Below are 13555 nucleotides of genomic sequence, written 5' to 3'. Positions count from 1 at the left end.
TAATTTCCTCCATTTCATGATAAAAATTCCATAAATTTTTAATAATAAAAATTCATTTTTCAATAATAAAAATTCATTTTTTTTTAAGTTTATGATATTTCAGCTTCTATCTTAATCCCATGTCTATGTCAAAATCTTTATTTCTCTGTGAAGTAATTAAGAAGTGAATGATAATCAGTGCTTTTTACTTCCTGGTTTGCTGTCTGAGAATCCTTCAATCTGATTGGCTGCTGAGCCTGCTTGATGACTTCCGTTGTTTCTGGACACCAGAGATCCCCTATAGATGGCGCCAGAATTAAATTGACATCATAATAGGGGAAATCGACACCACAGAACCTGCAAAATCTTCGTGGGCAACTTTCTTCAAGGTCAGTGGCGAGCACCGTCTCTTCGCCGCTGACAGCAAAATCCAAACCACAGACTTGCCTGGCTCGGATATCGAATTACCCAGCATGCCACAGAGGATTGGCTGGGTTCCAATCTTCCATTGTCAAGCATACCACTTTAGTAATTTCTTTTAAAATGAGATGTAAATTATGACTCAATTGAACAGTTACAATAAGGAGACCGAGTGAACAGATGACAAAGCTGCAATTTTTTATAAAAAGATTGATTACCGAGGGGAAAAATTATTTTTGTCCCAAAATAACATTACAGTAACAATTTTTGCTGAATTTATTTCTGATTCCGAGAACACAGGATAATTATGCAATAGTATGTTGCCAGCATTATAATGTGGCTATAGTACTTTATCCATATTGCTTTTATATTATGCAGCAGACATCTTAAATATAGTAAAAATCTTACGCCTGCATGTATTTCCTGTCAACTTTTTCCATTAGAAATTCTGATAGACAATTGACAATTTCCATTAAAATATGGACATGTAAACTTGTCACGCTCTCCCAGGAGAGGAGACAATGCAGCGCCATCACGGGTGGGAGGGTACAATCACAGCATGACAAGTTACATGGCCAACTTCCATTAGAAATGTGCATATTAGGAATTTATAATGAAAATAAAAAAATGGACAAAATGTATGACTTTAAAATGGGGACCGAATTATGTCTACAATCATGCCCTGATCTAATTATCACCTCTTAACCCAAGACTACACTTAGTCTTGACTCTCTGCGGGCAATGCCATAGAAGATTGACTAGTTCCACATAATGACATACAATTCCTTGTCTTTAGAAGTATTAACAGGTGAAGCTTTTCCTCACAGATGTGCTCCAGACTCTAGTAGCTTCAGGCCTGATGTTCAATAAATCTACTCCAATTCCGAAAAGCAGTGCCTGCTCTCAGAGCCCAAGAAGTCGGACCCTGATGTGAAGATTATCAGTGTATACCCACTCAAACAGTGAAACCACCGCCATTTAGAGCAGGTCACTCCCAACTCACGCCACCTTCTCGTGTACATTTCCAAGCAATGGGCAGCAAAGTCTGAATTTAACATTGCATCACGCAATGCTGTTATGTGTACAATAGCAATTATTTGAGAGTGATTTCAAGGCACTAAACTTCAGATGGTATCACAAACCATGAAAGCAAAGCTCGTGTTTCACAAATTTTTCAGCCGACAGCAAGCGTCAAATAGATGCCACATGTTCTGGATGCTTGTTGCCATTTAGATAAAGGGAATTCATGACTGTGACGTCTTAACCCACATAATTAACCAAGAATATTGGTACTTTCTTTTTTACATCCAACATGTTATATGCAACATGCTCAAGCAGCATTTTTTTTTTTTTTTTTTTAAATGTTAAGTGCCAATATATTGTGCAGTGAGGTAATCAAATGTTAAAATTTCTTCATCCATTTCTTGAAAAGGTCACAATTATCCATCTGGGTAAGAGATAGTCTGAAGCTGCACGGTATGAGCAAGCAGAGTTGAAAATGTCCCGGTTACATATTATTTATATATATCTTCCCTGAACAAAGAATTTGGTATTCCCGGGGTCATTTTATATTAAATTGGTCCCTTACTGATTTTGCATTTCTATACATTAAATATTGCATAATAATGTATCTGATGGAAAACCAAGATATTTAGCCTCATTCAGAATGAGCAGCGTCAAAGAAAGAGCAGGAACACTCAGACAGCTCATTTCGATAGTGTTTGATGATAGGTAAGCAACCATGAAAGGACAGGTAAGCAACCATGAAAGGACTTTTCAATTGCACTGTTTAACATTACAGCAAGAAGAATGTTTTCTAATTCGCTGATGAACCCACCACCCAGAAAGAATGCACTATATAAATGTAAGTCTTTATCATATTTCTCTGAAGCATCTCAATCAGTAAATGTGAAGTGCAGTAACAGTTGTTATGTAGGTAAAAGGAAAAGCATTCTAAATGTTTATGGAGAACCCTGTATTGGTCCCAGTTCACCACAATAGAACGTTATTCTTTGCAAAATGAGCTAGGGGCCTCAATGTACATCACACGGTGAACTTCAATTCAGAACTCTGCACACCGTTAGATAATGGGGTTGTTTCATATGGTCTTGCCACCGTTCATTCAGAAGCCAGAAAAAATTCTGCTTAAAGTAACCATGATCATAATGCAGCAGCTACAGGCCGTTAATACAGATCTCACTAACATACAGCTTGCTATTACAAATCTGTTTAATATAGAGTCGAGAAGTATGAACCAGCATTCATTTTCCCTAGTGGTTTTACCCTTAACAATATCAGTAGCAAATGTACTGATAAATTGAGTAAATTAATTTACAAGACAATGCATTCCCTTGAATTATGTTGGTACCCATGGCAACTTGAATCCAATGGGAATCCAGTGTGGTCTCTGGGTCAAAGGTCAGCAGATGACAACCACATGTTTACTAATGCTGTATACATAGCAAAGGGCAGTTATGCCATTACAAAGCAGATTTTAGGAAAAGTGTGGAAGTTCAAACAGTCATCAATTTTAAGTTCCTATGCTCCACTTTCCATTGGAGGAGAATCAAACATATCTCCCTCTCATTGAACACAACAGTTCTTAGTTGTGCCACTAGGGGGAGCGCGGTGTAGCAGCAGAATATCTCCCCCACCCCACATAACTGAAGGAGGAAACAGTGGGTGAAAGCAATTGGGTAGGGATCTAAAATTAGGAAAGCATGAGGAGAAACTTTTGTCATCTACTCATGGGAGATATACTGAAACTTCTGCTCTTCATACTGCAGAAAGCACAGATAGGAAATTGAGCCTGGTACACACACTGTCCAATCAAGCTGCAGGCAGAGCCATGGCAGGGCATGGCTGGAAAAAGAAAACCAGACCCAGGCTATGGGTCAATTTTCTGTTTGCAGTACAGTGACTGGAGGCCGATAGCTGAAATCAGAGATGGGCTAAAAATAGGGCTCGAATCTAGACTGTAGGCATGGCAGTAGAAATTGGACAAAAGAATTTGTGGGCCAGTGCTAGAGTAGGTCATTCTAGTTTATTAATTTAAGGTGATTGGCAGAAGAACCAAAGGCGACATGAGGAAAAACTTTTGCCACACAGCGAGTGGTTAGGGTCTGGAATGCACTGTCTGAAAGGGTGGTGGAGGCAGATTCAATCATGGCTTTCAAAAGGGAATTGGATAAGTACCTGAAGGAAAAAAAATTGCAGGGCTACAGCGAAAGGGCGGGGGATTGTGACTAGCTGAAGTGCTCTTGCAAAGAGCTGACACGGGCTTGACGGGCCAAATGGCCTCCTTCTGTGCTATAACCATTCTATGGTTTCATTACTTACCAAACACTGGATATTTCACATGCAAACTGACAGATATCCCACCTTTAGATGTATCCTACTTAACATATATTGTACTTCGTTTCCTTACTATCCCAGATTTACACCAACATTTTCACTTTTGTCTTCGTAAATTGGAACAAAGAATGACAATAAAGTGGTGAGAAACCTGCGTTGCCCCATAATTCTACACACAATAAATCCTGGGGCAAAGTACATCAAGCACTGGGCTGGGTCAATCCCAGAAAGAGCATCACTGCAGACAGCTACTCCAGACTTCCTCCAGCCAGTGAAAATACATCATTTCCAGAAGCTTGGGAGTGTGAGTCCTGACATTCTCTCTCTCAGATAGAGAATGGTGCAGGGAAAGCTGGAAAGAGGGAGGCATTTGCAATATGATGGTGGCTGCATTGAGCATTAATGCACAGCACCACTGAGTGATGGATCATGGGATGAATCCCTACTTGACAGAGTTCCTGATCTCAGCTGTCCTGCTGTGGGAAGATGGAGGGGATAAAGTGTCTGTGGCAGGGACTTTCTATTAGGCCATTGCTGCCTGCTTGCTGGCAGCCATCTAGCAATGATCTCGACATGGGAACAGTCTACTGACACACTCTGTCAGGTGGATACATATGTGGGACCCGCAAGGGAGGAAAATGGGTAATAAAACAATGTTACATGGCCCATAGGAGGGCATATGCCCAGCACTTGTTAGTCAGAAGTTTGTGGGTTCAAGGCACATATCAGATCTTAAGTTTATAATCTAGCCTGCACTCCAGTGCAGTACTGATGGAGTGCGTTATTGTCCAAGATGCTGTCCTTCCGATGGATGTTAAACCTTCTGCTGGTTTCATTAGTTCAGGTGGGTATGAAAAAAAAATCCTGTGGCATTATTTGCACACAAGAGAGTTCTTCTCCTGTCCTGGACAACATTCCTCCCTCAACCAATGCCACCAAAAGCAGATTAACTACTCATTGACTTCATTACTGTTTGTGGAATCTTGCTGTGCACTACATGGCTGCCAGGTCCCTCTATATAAGAACAATCACTGAACTGCCAAGTCATTCACTGCAATGTGAAGGACTGCGAGATGTTTCTTTGTAGGAGGATTATGTGTTCTTCAAAAATACAAATGCGGCCAAGAAATTCTCATTAAAAACAAATGAGTCGCAAAGATGGGTTCAGCCCTTTGGTACTGATTAGATTCTAATTGGGTTAACAGTACAAGAGGCCACTCCCTTCAGCCATGCCTGGGCATTAAAAAAAGCCACTGTCTTCACAATCTTATTTCTTCCATCGAAGCATATCCTCTGAGAAAGGTTTTATTATGCTGCTCAAAGCATGTAATACTTGGAATTTGCAGATGAGTATGCCCGTTGACGATTCACAAGCTATGAGTTTGGGGAAATTTGACAAGACAGTAGTAGAGTTGTACTGGTAAAGATATTCCTTCATCAGTTAACACTGAATTCTCATCTGCTCGGGCTTCGGTTTCCTTCATGAAACTTAATACAATTAAAGGGGGGTTTCAAAGCACAGTTATTACAACAGCAACAAAAACACACACAATAGCCTGTATAACGGTCACCCTGGTAGATACAGAAAATGCTGCAAATGCCCAGCAAGCTGATCAGCAGCCGACGGAGAAAGATGGGGTAACCCCCTTCTGGGGGACCACCCAAAGTGCTAACCTACTTTTCTCTTTGTAGATGCTGACCGTCTCGCTGTATATTTCCAACATTTTTGTTTAGAGCACTTTTACCACGATAGACGGTTTTCTCCAACGTTAACCAAAAAGCTACCATCATGACTATAGCTGCATTTCCCTTTTCGCCGTATTGACTAACAGAAACAGAGGACAATATACCCCAGCTTGGCCAAATGGATTTTTTCCCTTGACAAGACATTCTTCTAGAAGATGATGCAACCTTTTTTTTTTAAAAAGCCTGTTTGCAAATATTAAAATGCTGGCTTGTACTCTGCATTGCATAGACCACAATCTCTAAGGATTACAGGGCAGTACACAAGTAAAAAAAAAATCCACGTTCGAGTTAAGGAGTTGTGGTACAGCAATATTTAATCAGGTAGTTTATCAATTGTTTTCAACCACTTGCTACACTAACCGCACACGTGGCAGTTTAACTGGTTAAAATAACTTGCGCCGGCAAAAATGCTGAACATCCTTGTGATGTTAAAAAGGGTGCATTGCTTTGCAGTCAAATGCTCACCACATCATATGAGAAAGCTATAAAACATTTCAGTAATATCGGTCTCGTAATCATAGAGCATGAAAGCCAAAAGGGCAATCTCAATGGCTTTGATTAGTGGTTATGGAAAAACTCAACGTTCATGAAAGGGCATAAAGATGTACTAAAATATAAAGAAGAGCTGGGGAATTCCGTGGGTTGACACGAATTCAGGGTTCAGATACAAAAAATGCTTTTAACATTGTTAAAACCTTCAATTGGCCTCCTCCCAACAGCACAGTGGAGTTTGAGAATTTCGACCACAGCACCGTCAGTGTAGTAGAAGATATCTAGAATGGAGTAAGTTGGCTGGCTGATAATGATGTAATGATTTATACTAAATGATCACAGTGGGAATAAAATCTTAAAGGGGCTCTGCCTGCTGCACTGGGTGGAAAAAGACGAGAAAAGGATGAATCTCATGTTTGGCACGGCAAGCATTCTTTTTTGGCGAAGCAGTTACATATTTTGACAGAACCTGCAGCGTCATGTCATACTTCTGGCAAACAAAAAAAGTGTCAAACACCGTGTGAGGACAGCTTTGCTCCTTAAGTTTTTCCAGTAGTATGGACCGACCTTTGTCCTGCAGTTGAAGTCCAAGTTTAATCAGTTCCCAGTCAGTATTCAGGAAGGCACTGGAATACTTTGAAGAAATGTGCAGAGTTCCCCCCTGCAGCACAAAGAACTGCTAACCACTTCGGAACAAGGAATCTAAGAGTGATTTCTTTATTAAATAAAACCCTTGTGTCCCTATCAAACCTTATCAACTGCACCAATTCCGATCCAATTGCTACCTGTTTCTGTTAACAGCATCTTTAATTAATACATTTTTAAAAAAATTTGGTGGAAAGTTCTACCGAGCTGCCCGAGAACAAACTGCTTTCTGACATAATAACAAAAAAACCTGCCCTGCTGATCGGCTCAAACAGAAAAATAACGACACTCCCGGAGGACCGCGCAAGTGACACGATAAACAAGCTTGCCCGCACTCTTCAAACAAACAGTCATCACAGTTGTTGCGATTTCCAATTTCTGTCAGCGCTCACGGTCAGACATACTTTCAAGGGCTGCATTGCGAGCTGGGTTTCTCTTCCCCACCCCAACACTTTCTGTGCATTAACCAGATTCCCTCCCTCCCTCTGTCTGTCCTCGGAAGATACAGCTGGTCCTCTGCTGGTCAGAGTTGATCGATCGGGTTGGACAGTGTTACTTGCAAAATAAAAAACCGTCTTCAAATAGTAACAGACAAGACATTTGTGGAAAGATATTTGCAACTGACCAAACTGGGGTTTTTAATAAATAAAATGCCTCACTTAAACAGATCAAATCAAATAAAGTCAGTTGTTCTGCGGCTTGTAGGGTTTCAATGTGATCTTTACCTTGATGATGCTGCTGCGTGGAGTTGGTGACTGTTTTCTCTCTGCATGTTCACCGCTGACGGACGGGTCACCCGGCTCCGGGCATTTCCCATTCGAGAGAGCTTGGGTTTCGGCTAAGAACACAGCCGAGTCTGGGACGGGGTGGTTTGGAGGCTGCGGATGCGGCAGCCCGGGTTCAGCACCGTCTCTCTGTCCATCCGCCATCATCAATGAAGCGTCCGCGGCACTCAGCACGGCCACATGCTGCAGGGACCTCGGCGACCCGCGCCACCGACCGGTGCAAGTGACCCGAAACTAACCAGCGCACTCAGCCGCTCGGCGCCCGCAATCAGCCCAGCCGATTTCATTGACTTCCTGTGAAATTAACGGATATAATCCGTCACCACACCAGCCCTGGGTGTGTGTTACTTCCTCGTTTCCAACACGTGTTGTGTTGCAAAGAACGCCTCTTTTCCAGCTCACCCCCTCAAAAGAAAACCAGCGGATCTAATGTTGGGGGGGGGGGGGGGGGGGGGGCAAAGATAGATTCTGCTGATGGTCCGCTGTAACCAAGGGCATCTCCACTCACCCTGTTAACACAACAGACGTGACAGCTGTGTTTTAAAAAAACATCAACCTCTTCTCGTCTATTTAAAAATAGGAAGTCACACGCGTCTGTGCACAAGTTCACGGTGTAGCGAATTGGACATTAAGTCGTGTATCAAAAAATCAATTGAAAGGGTTCGCTTCCAGACACTGTCAATGTCCCAAAGCTCAGCGATGTGCACACGCTGGGATGCACCAGATTCCCCACATCCCTGTCTCGGCGAAGACGCACTTTAGAGATTTCTTCGGCTTCGGGGTATAAGTCCGATTAAAACCCATATTTATGTTTGCATTTCAAAAGCCAACTGACAGGTGTCAGTCAAAAAAAAAAACCTACGTTAGTCTCCTTTTAAAGAATTCTGCAAGTCTATTGCACAATTTCGAAATACAATCTGTGTGCGCAGTGGTGGCATTTATTCCTTTGCAATATAAACTCCAGTCCACTTTCAATAGAAGCCGTGCAACGCCGAGCCAGTAAGAGTAAACAGCTTATTTCCCACAAACAGTGTCACTAGCCATTGAGCCGCAGTCTCCCCGCCGTGTCGTACCCGCGGTGTCGGGTCGCCACCTTTTGTCAAGTCTAGAACCAGACAGGGTGCAGACTAATAGCGGCCAGTCAGATCCTGACTGGAGTTCTGATGATACAAATTAATTGGATACCTAAAATAATCGTCAAAAATCATGATTCTCCTACTAACACACAAACGTGCGGGAAATGGACTTCATATATTTTGAAAGAAAGACTTGCATTTATATAGCACGACCACCGGACGTCCCAAAGCGCTTTACAGCCAATGAAGTACTTTTTTGAAGTGGAGTCACTGTTGTAATGTAGGACAGGCGGCAGCTAATTCGCGCACAGCAAGCTCCCACAAACAGCTAATGACCAGATAATCTGTTTTTGTTATGTTGATTGAGGGATAAGTATTGGCCAGGACACCCGGGAGAACTCCCCTGCTCTTCTTCAAAATAGTGCCATGGGATCTTTTACATCCACCTGAGAGAGCAGAGGGCCCTCGGTTTAACGTCTCATCCGAAAGACGGCACCTCTGACCGTGCAGCACTCCCCCAGTACTGCACTGGAGTGTCAGCCTAGATTTTTGTGCTCAAGTCCTATATGTTCATATATTTTGGAAATAAGGCACTTCATGTCTGGTATACATTCTAGAAATTTCCAAAAACAGCCCACTCCAAAAATTGACCCCACCCCAACTCAAAGTGTCGATGAACTTTTCTATTCTGACGCTTCTAAACGTTTACATAAATCAACCGGTTCAAATTTCCATAATTGAGACTATCTTTATTTCATGCAGGGGGAGCCACATTGGGCACAGCTGTCCGTGTCTGTACTTAAATCAGCAGATTAACATCGAGGGAAGTGCCTTCAATATCGAAGGGTCATCAGATGGGGAGGATTCTCACCTCCTGATAACCCCTCAGCATGCAGCGGTGTTGCGTACACCTTAGTCGTGCTCGCCTAATGTTTCGTGCAAGTTGATACCTATGAAAAAAGTTGCTAGGTGAGGCATGTTAACAGCCTAAGAACATGTCAGAAGGTCAAGTTCTGACCAAAGGTCACCGACCTGAAATATTAACTCTGTTTCTCGCTCCACAGATGCTGTCTGGCCTACTGAGTATTTCCAGCATCTTCTGTTTATATCAAAGAACATTGCTTGCCTGATTTCTCATTCTCCACTTTGACAAAGTGCCTGGCATCCACTCACTGCTGAAATGGAGAAGTTGGCCATCGTGGGTATGCACCGAATCCTACCTTCCCAAAGTAGGTTCTTCTCTTTAAAACCCCAAGATGAACAGCCATGCTGCATGTCTAAAGGTAACTCTGTGTGGCTGTAAAGGTCCTTTGTTAAACGGGTCTGGGCAATATCAGTCTAGTACTTGTGGGACTTCCCTCTCTCAACCTCTCCACCTCCCTCTCTTCCTTAAAGACCTCCCTTAAAACCCACTTCTTTGGCCAAGCTTTTGGTCACTCATCTTTATTTGGCTGGCATTGTTTTTTTTCTGGGTCGTTTTACTGCATTAAAGGTGCTATATAAATGAAAGTTGTTGTTTGTCAATGTCCCACAGCAGAAAATTGATCCTAATTTAGGACCAAATTGGAAATCTCACTCAGGGAGGTCACGGGTTGATGCAACAAATAGAAATATGTCACGCTGGTGTAGTAGGGGGTGCTCCTCTGCGGATTGGGTTAGGCATCTTCTGGGGGCAAAGTTTTACTCTGCAACTAACCATCCTGTAACTGGCCTGGGAAGTGCCTGATTCTGATACTGGGTAAATAAAATGAGCATTTCATTCCCCAGTATTGAAATTCCCCATGTTGAGCAGAAAAATTAAAAGCAAAAAAATTAATATAGTGTGGCATAGCCACTGAGGGACTCTGAACAACTGTACATAATTCCCTTTAACGATGTGTTAGCTACAGACTAAATCTGTACCATTGTATACACTGTTTGCATGTACAGTGCGCGGTCCCTTTAAGAGCGTGGGCAAACGCAATGACGTCATGCTGCTAATCACCCAAATGCAGGAAAAACATGATGATGTCATGACGCCATCCACGGGACCGCCCAGGCAGTCCTCGTGGAGCTTCTGACCTGTTAAGACCTGTATTCATAGTTCTCTTGCATCAATCTGTTTAAACTCATTAGTTTGACATTAAAAACCTTTTTGATTGATTGCCTGCGTCGAACTCAATCTCTAGATAGGAATTTGACCATTCCTACAATAGCATTATTATACCCAAATAACAGCAATGTATGTCCCTCTTATAAAGTTACAATGCAGCATATCTATACAAGTATCAATGAATAGTATAGTTTCCCCCGATAGCTTAATGGGTAACTGCATCATGCAATATGGTAATAATTACATGGACCAGGAAGGTCCATGGTTTGTGCTGAATTATCTGATGTTAACAAGAGCACTATTTTTAGCCTCAATCCCCCTGGGCTAAGGAACATGAAAAAACCCTCCAGTCACTGTGAAATGACTGTTGCTGGAAAGTGCATGGACGTGGATATTGGTTGAGGATAGGATCGTATGATGATAGCAACTTGGATGAGATACTGTAGGGCAGTTGGCAGCGACAGAAACAAATGACAGCAGGACCCGTCACCTTCAGGAGAGTAGTGGTGGAATCTGGAGGAGAGAAAAAAGTATTAATTCATCACGAATGAAGTGTGATTCAATTTCTACAACTGTTACTAATGGAATCTACACCAGTTTTTTTTCCCTACGAGATGTTTCCTGTTTACTAAAAGCAAAATATAATCATTGAGAATTTTTTTAAAACATGCTTTGTTGCATGATACAGTGTCCATTCTATATCACAGTCTTTACATGTGTCCATTTTGTACTTTATTCCATATTAACTGAGTCCAGTAAAATTGCACTGACTGTAGAGCAGTTACAGATAGCAAAGATACATTGAGGCAAAGGCCATGCTGAGATGTGCAGTGTTCGCTGTGCATGAACAATGAAGACAACTCCTCTGAATATAATTTACAGAAAACAAAATCCCATGTTTTCATTACAGTCACTAAAAGCCACTAATAAAAGACTTTCATTTACTGACCTGCTTCCAATAGATTATTCCGACTGTATTTGCATAGTACTACATAAGCTAATGTCTAGCCATTTTTCTTCTATTCATATTGGGTCTCCAAATGTTAAAATATATATTTTTTAAAGTAGATGCTGCTTTAACAGTTGTACCTGGCTCCTTGATTGGCCATAAGAATTGGCCTTTTCTGGCTGAGGGGAAGTGCTTGGTTCGGATTGGATGCTCATGGGGGAGAAGAGGGAAATCATGCAGTGAACCCCATCAATCTTTCAAGCCACTGCTCATGGTGACCATACTTACTGTTGTTCATTGAACTATTTTCCTTACTTATAAAATTCTAACTGGACTAGACAGACTAGATGCAGGAAGGATGTTCCCGATGGCCGGGGAGTCCAGAACCAGGGGTCACAGCCTAAGGATAAGGGGTAAGCCATTTAGGACTGAGATGGGGAGGAATTTCTTCACCCAAAGAGTGGTGAACCTGTGGAATTCTCTACCACAGAAGGCAGTTGAGGCCAATTCATTAAATATATTCAAGAAGGAGTTATATATATTCCTTAAGGCTAAAGGGATCAAGGGATATGGAGAGAAGGCAGGGACAGGGTACTGAGTTTGGATGATCAGCCATGATCTCATTGAATGGCGGAGCAGGCTCGAGGGGCCAAATGGCCTACTCCTGCTCCTATCTTCAATGTTTCTATGTTTTCTATGTTACTGCAAAGAAAGGTCATTATACTATTGTGCCTAAATATTAGACCAGGAGCTAACTCTTTCCCATGATACTCCAATTAATTTTTATCACCAGCTGAGTCTAACTTCTGCCTTAACAATATTAGTGGCGCCTTTGAACCTGTCCACACCAAAAGTCTTCTTCCACTTTCAATATGCACACCGCTTCTTCTGTAGAAGATATTTCTGGAAATTTTTGAGAATGGACTAAAGGATTAAATAAATGCACAGAGACAAAAAAGCCTCTCCTGTTCTTGGAATTAACCAAACAGTTGTAAGCTGGATCTCTTTCTGACGCTGTCACGGTCCTCAAAGGGTTCATAGTTACTGTAATCAGTGGTTCATGAGTCACGAACACCCAGCTCTGATGCTGCAGCAACCCTGAACAAATCAGTCCCTAGTGGATAATTAAATCACGTCTGTGATTCCTGAGATATACAGTCTTTCTCAGCCATTATATAAAAAGTAAATTATACAGCAATATATCATGGATTCCATGTGTCTCATTCCAGAATTAACTAGTTCTCAATCAGATTCCTTTTAAAAAAAAAGCTGCATTGCAATACATCTGTTCATCTCAGATATTTTGTATCCTTATGACTGGAAACTACTTAACAGTACATTAACCTGCATTTAATTTCTAGTGAAAAGGGTAGCTGTGTTTCTATGAAGTACTCGGCAAAATGCATACCCTCTGTACTCTGTTTTCTAAATAATTTGTCTGCTAAATGTTTTACTGCTTGTGTTTTCTGGCATGCGCTTGAAATTCTTAACTATAGCATGTAAAATATTTTTTAAGTAATATGCTATGAAATATACAGCACATTAAGGCAGTTTAATAAGCAATTTCTATCTGCAGCACCAATTCAGTGACATCGAATGGTTACAAGCAGCTTTATGCCTGAGCTTAGGGATAGGATTCTGGGGAAGGGATGGGGAATCTGTCAAGCAGAAATGGACACCAGAGAGAGGTGTGGGGAAACAGAAATTTGGTTTTAAGCATTTTCGACCAGCCTTTGGGTGTTGGATAAAGCAGAGAGACAGAGAAAGGTGTGTGGGGTGGGGGATTAAGGAAATGGAATCTATCAACCACAAAAAAACACTTATCACATCGTTAAAAGGGTACATAAACTTGAAATGGCATGACTTAACTTTTTGTGGCGAGTTTAGTTTGTATCTACTTGCAAGTACAGGACCTTCACGCTGCTCAATGCATTTGAATGGGGAGCGAAACAGTGAGGTGCCATTTTCACAATGTTAACGGTGGATCGGCGCATCTTGGACAGCCACGTTTCGATTT

At 41.8% G+C, this 13555-nt stretch overlaps 1 protein-coding gene across 2 annotated transcripts in view; it reads right to left on the bottom strand.

The window, feature by feature from the left end:
• Positions 1-7863, bottom strand: part of LOC147101209 (inactive phospholipase C-like protein 2) — a 221781-nt gene extending 213918 nt beyond the window's left edge. For both annotated transcript variants that reach the window (XM_085966460.1, XM_085966461.1), the window contains exon 1: positions 7362-7863. In XM_085966460.1, the coding sequence (XP_085822586.1) occupies positions 7362-7568 (207 nt within the window). In that variant the 5' untranslated portion in view covers positions 7569-7863. The remainder of the gene's footprint in view (positions 1-7361) is intronic.
• Positions 7864-13555: the final 5692 nt, after the last annotated feature.

The sequence above is a fragment of the Somniosus microcephalus genome, chromosome 24 (genome assembly GCF_052327205.1).
Source record: "Somniosus microcephalus isolate GS21.2 chromosome 24, FLI_Smic_1.0, whole genome shotgun sequence".
NCBI classification, from domain to species: domain Eukaryota; kingdom Metazoa; phylum Chordata; class Chondrichthyes; order Squaliformes; family Somniosidae; genus Somniosus; species Somniosus microcephalus.
Note: the sequence above shows the minus strand (reverse complement) of the source record. Positions and strands in the feature narration are given on the sequence as shown.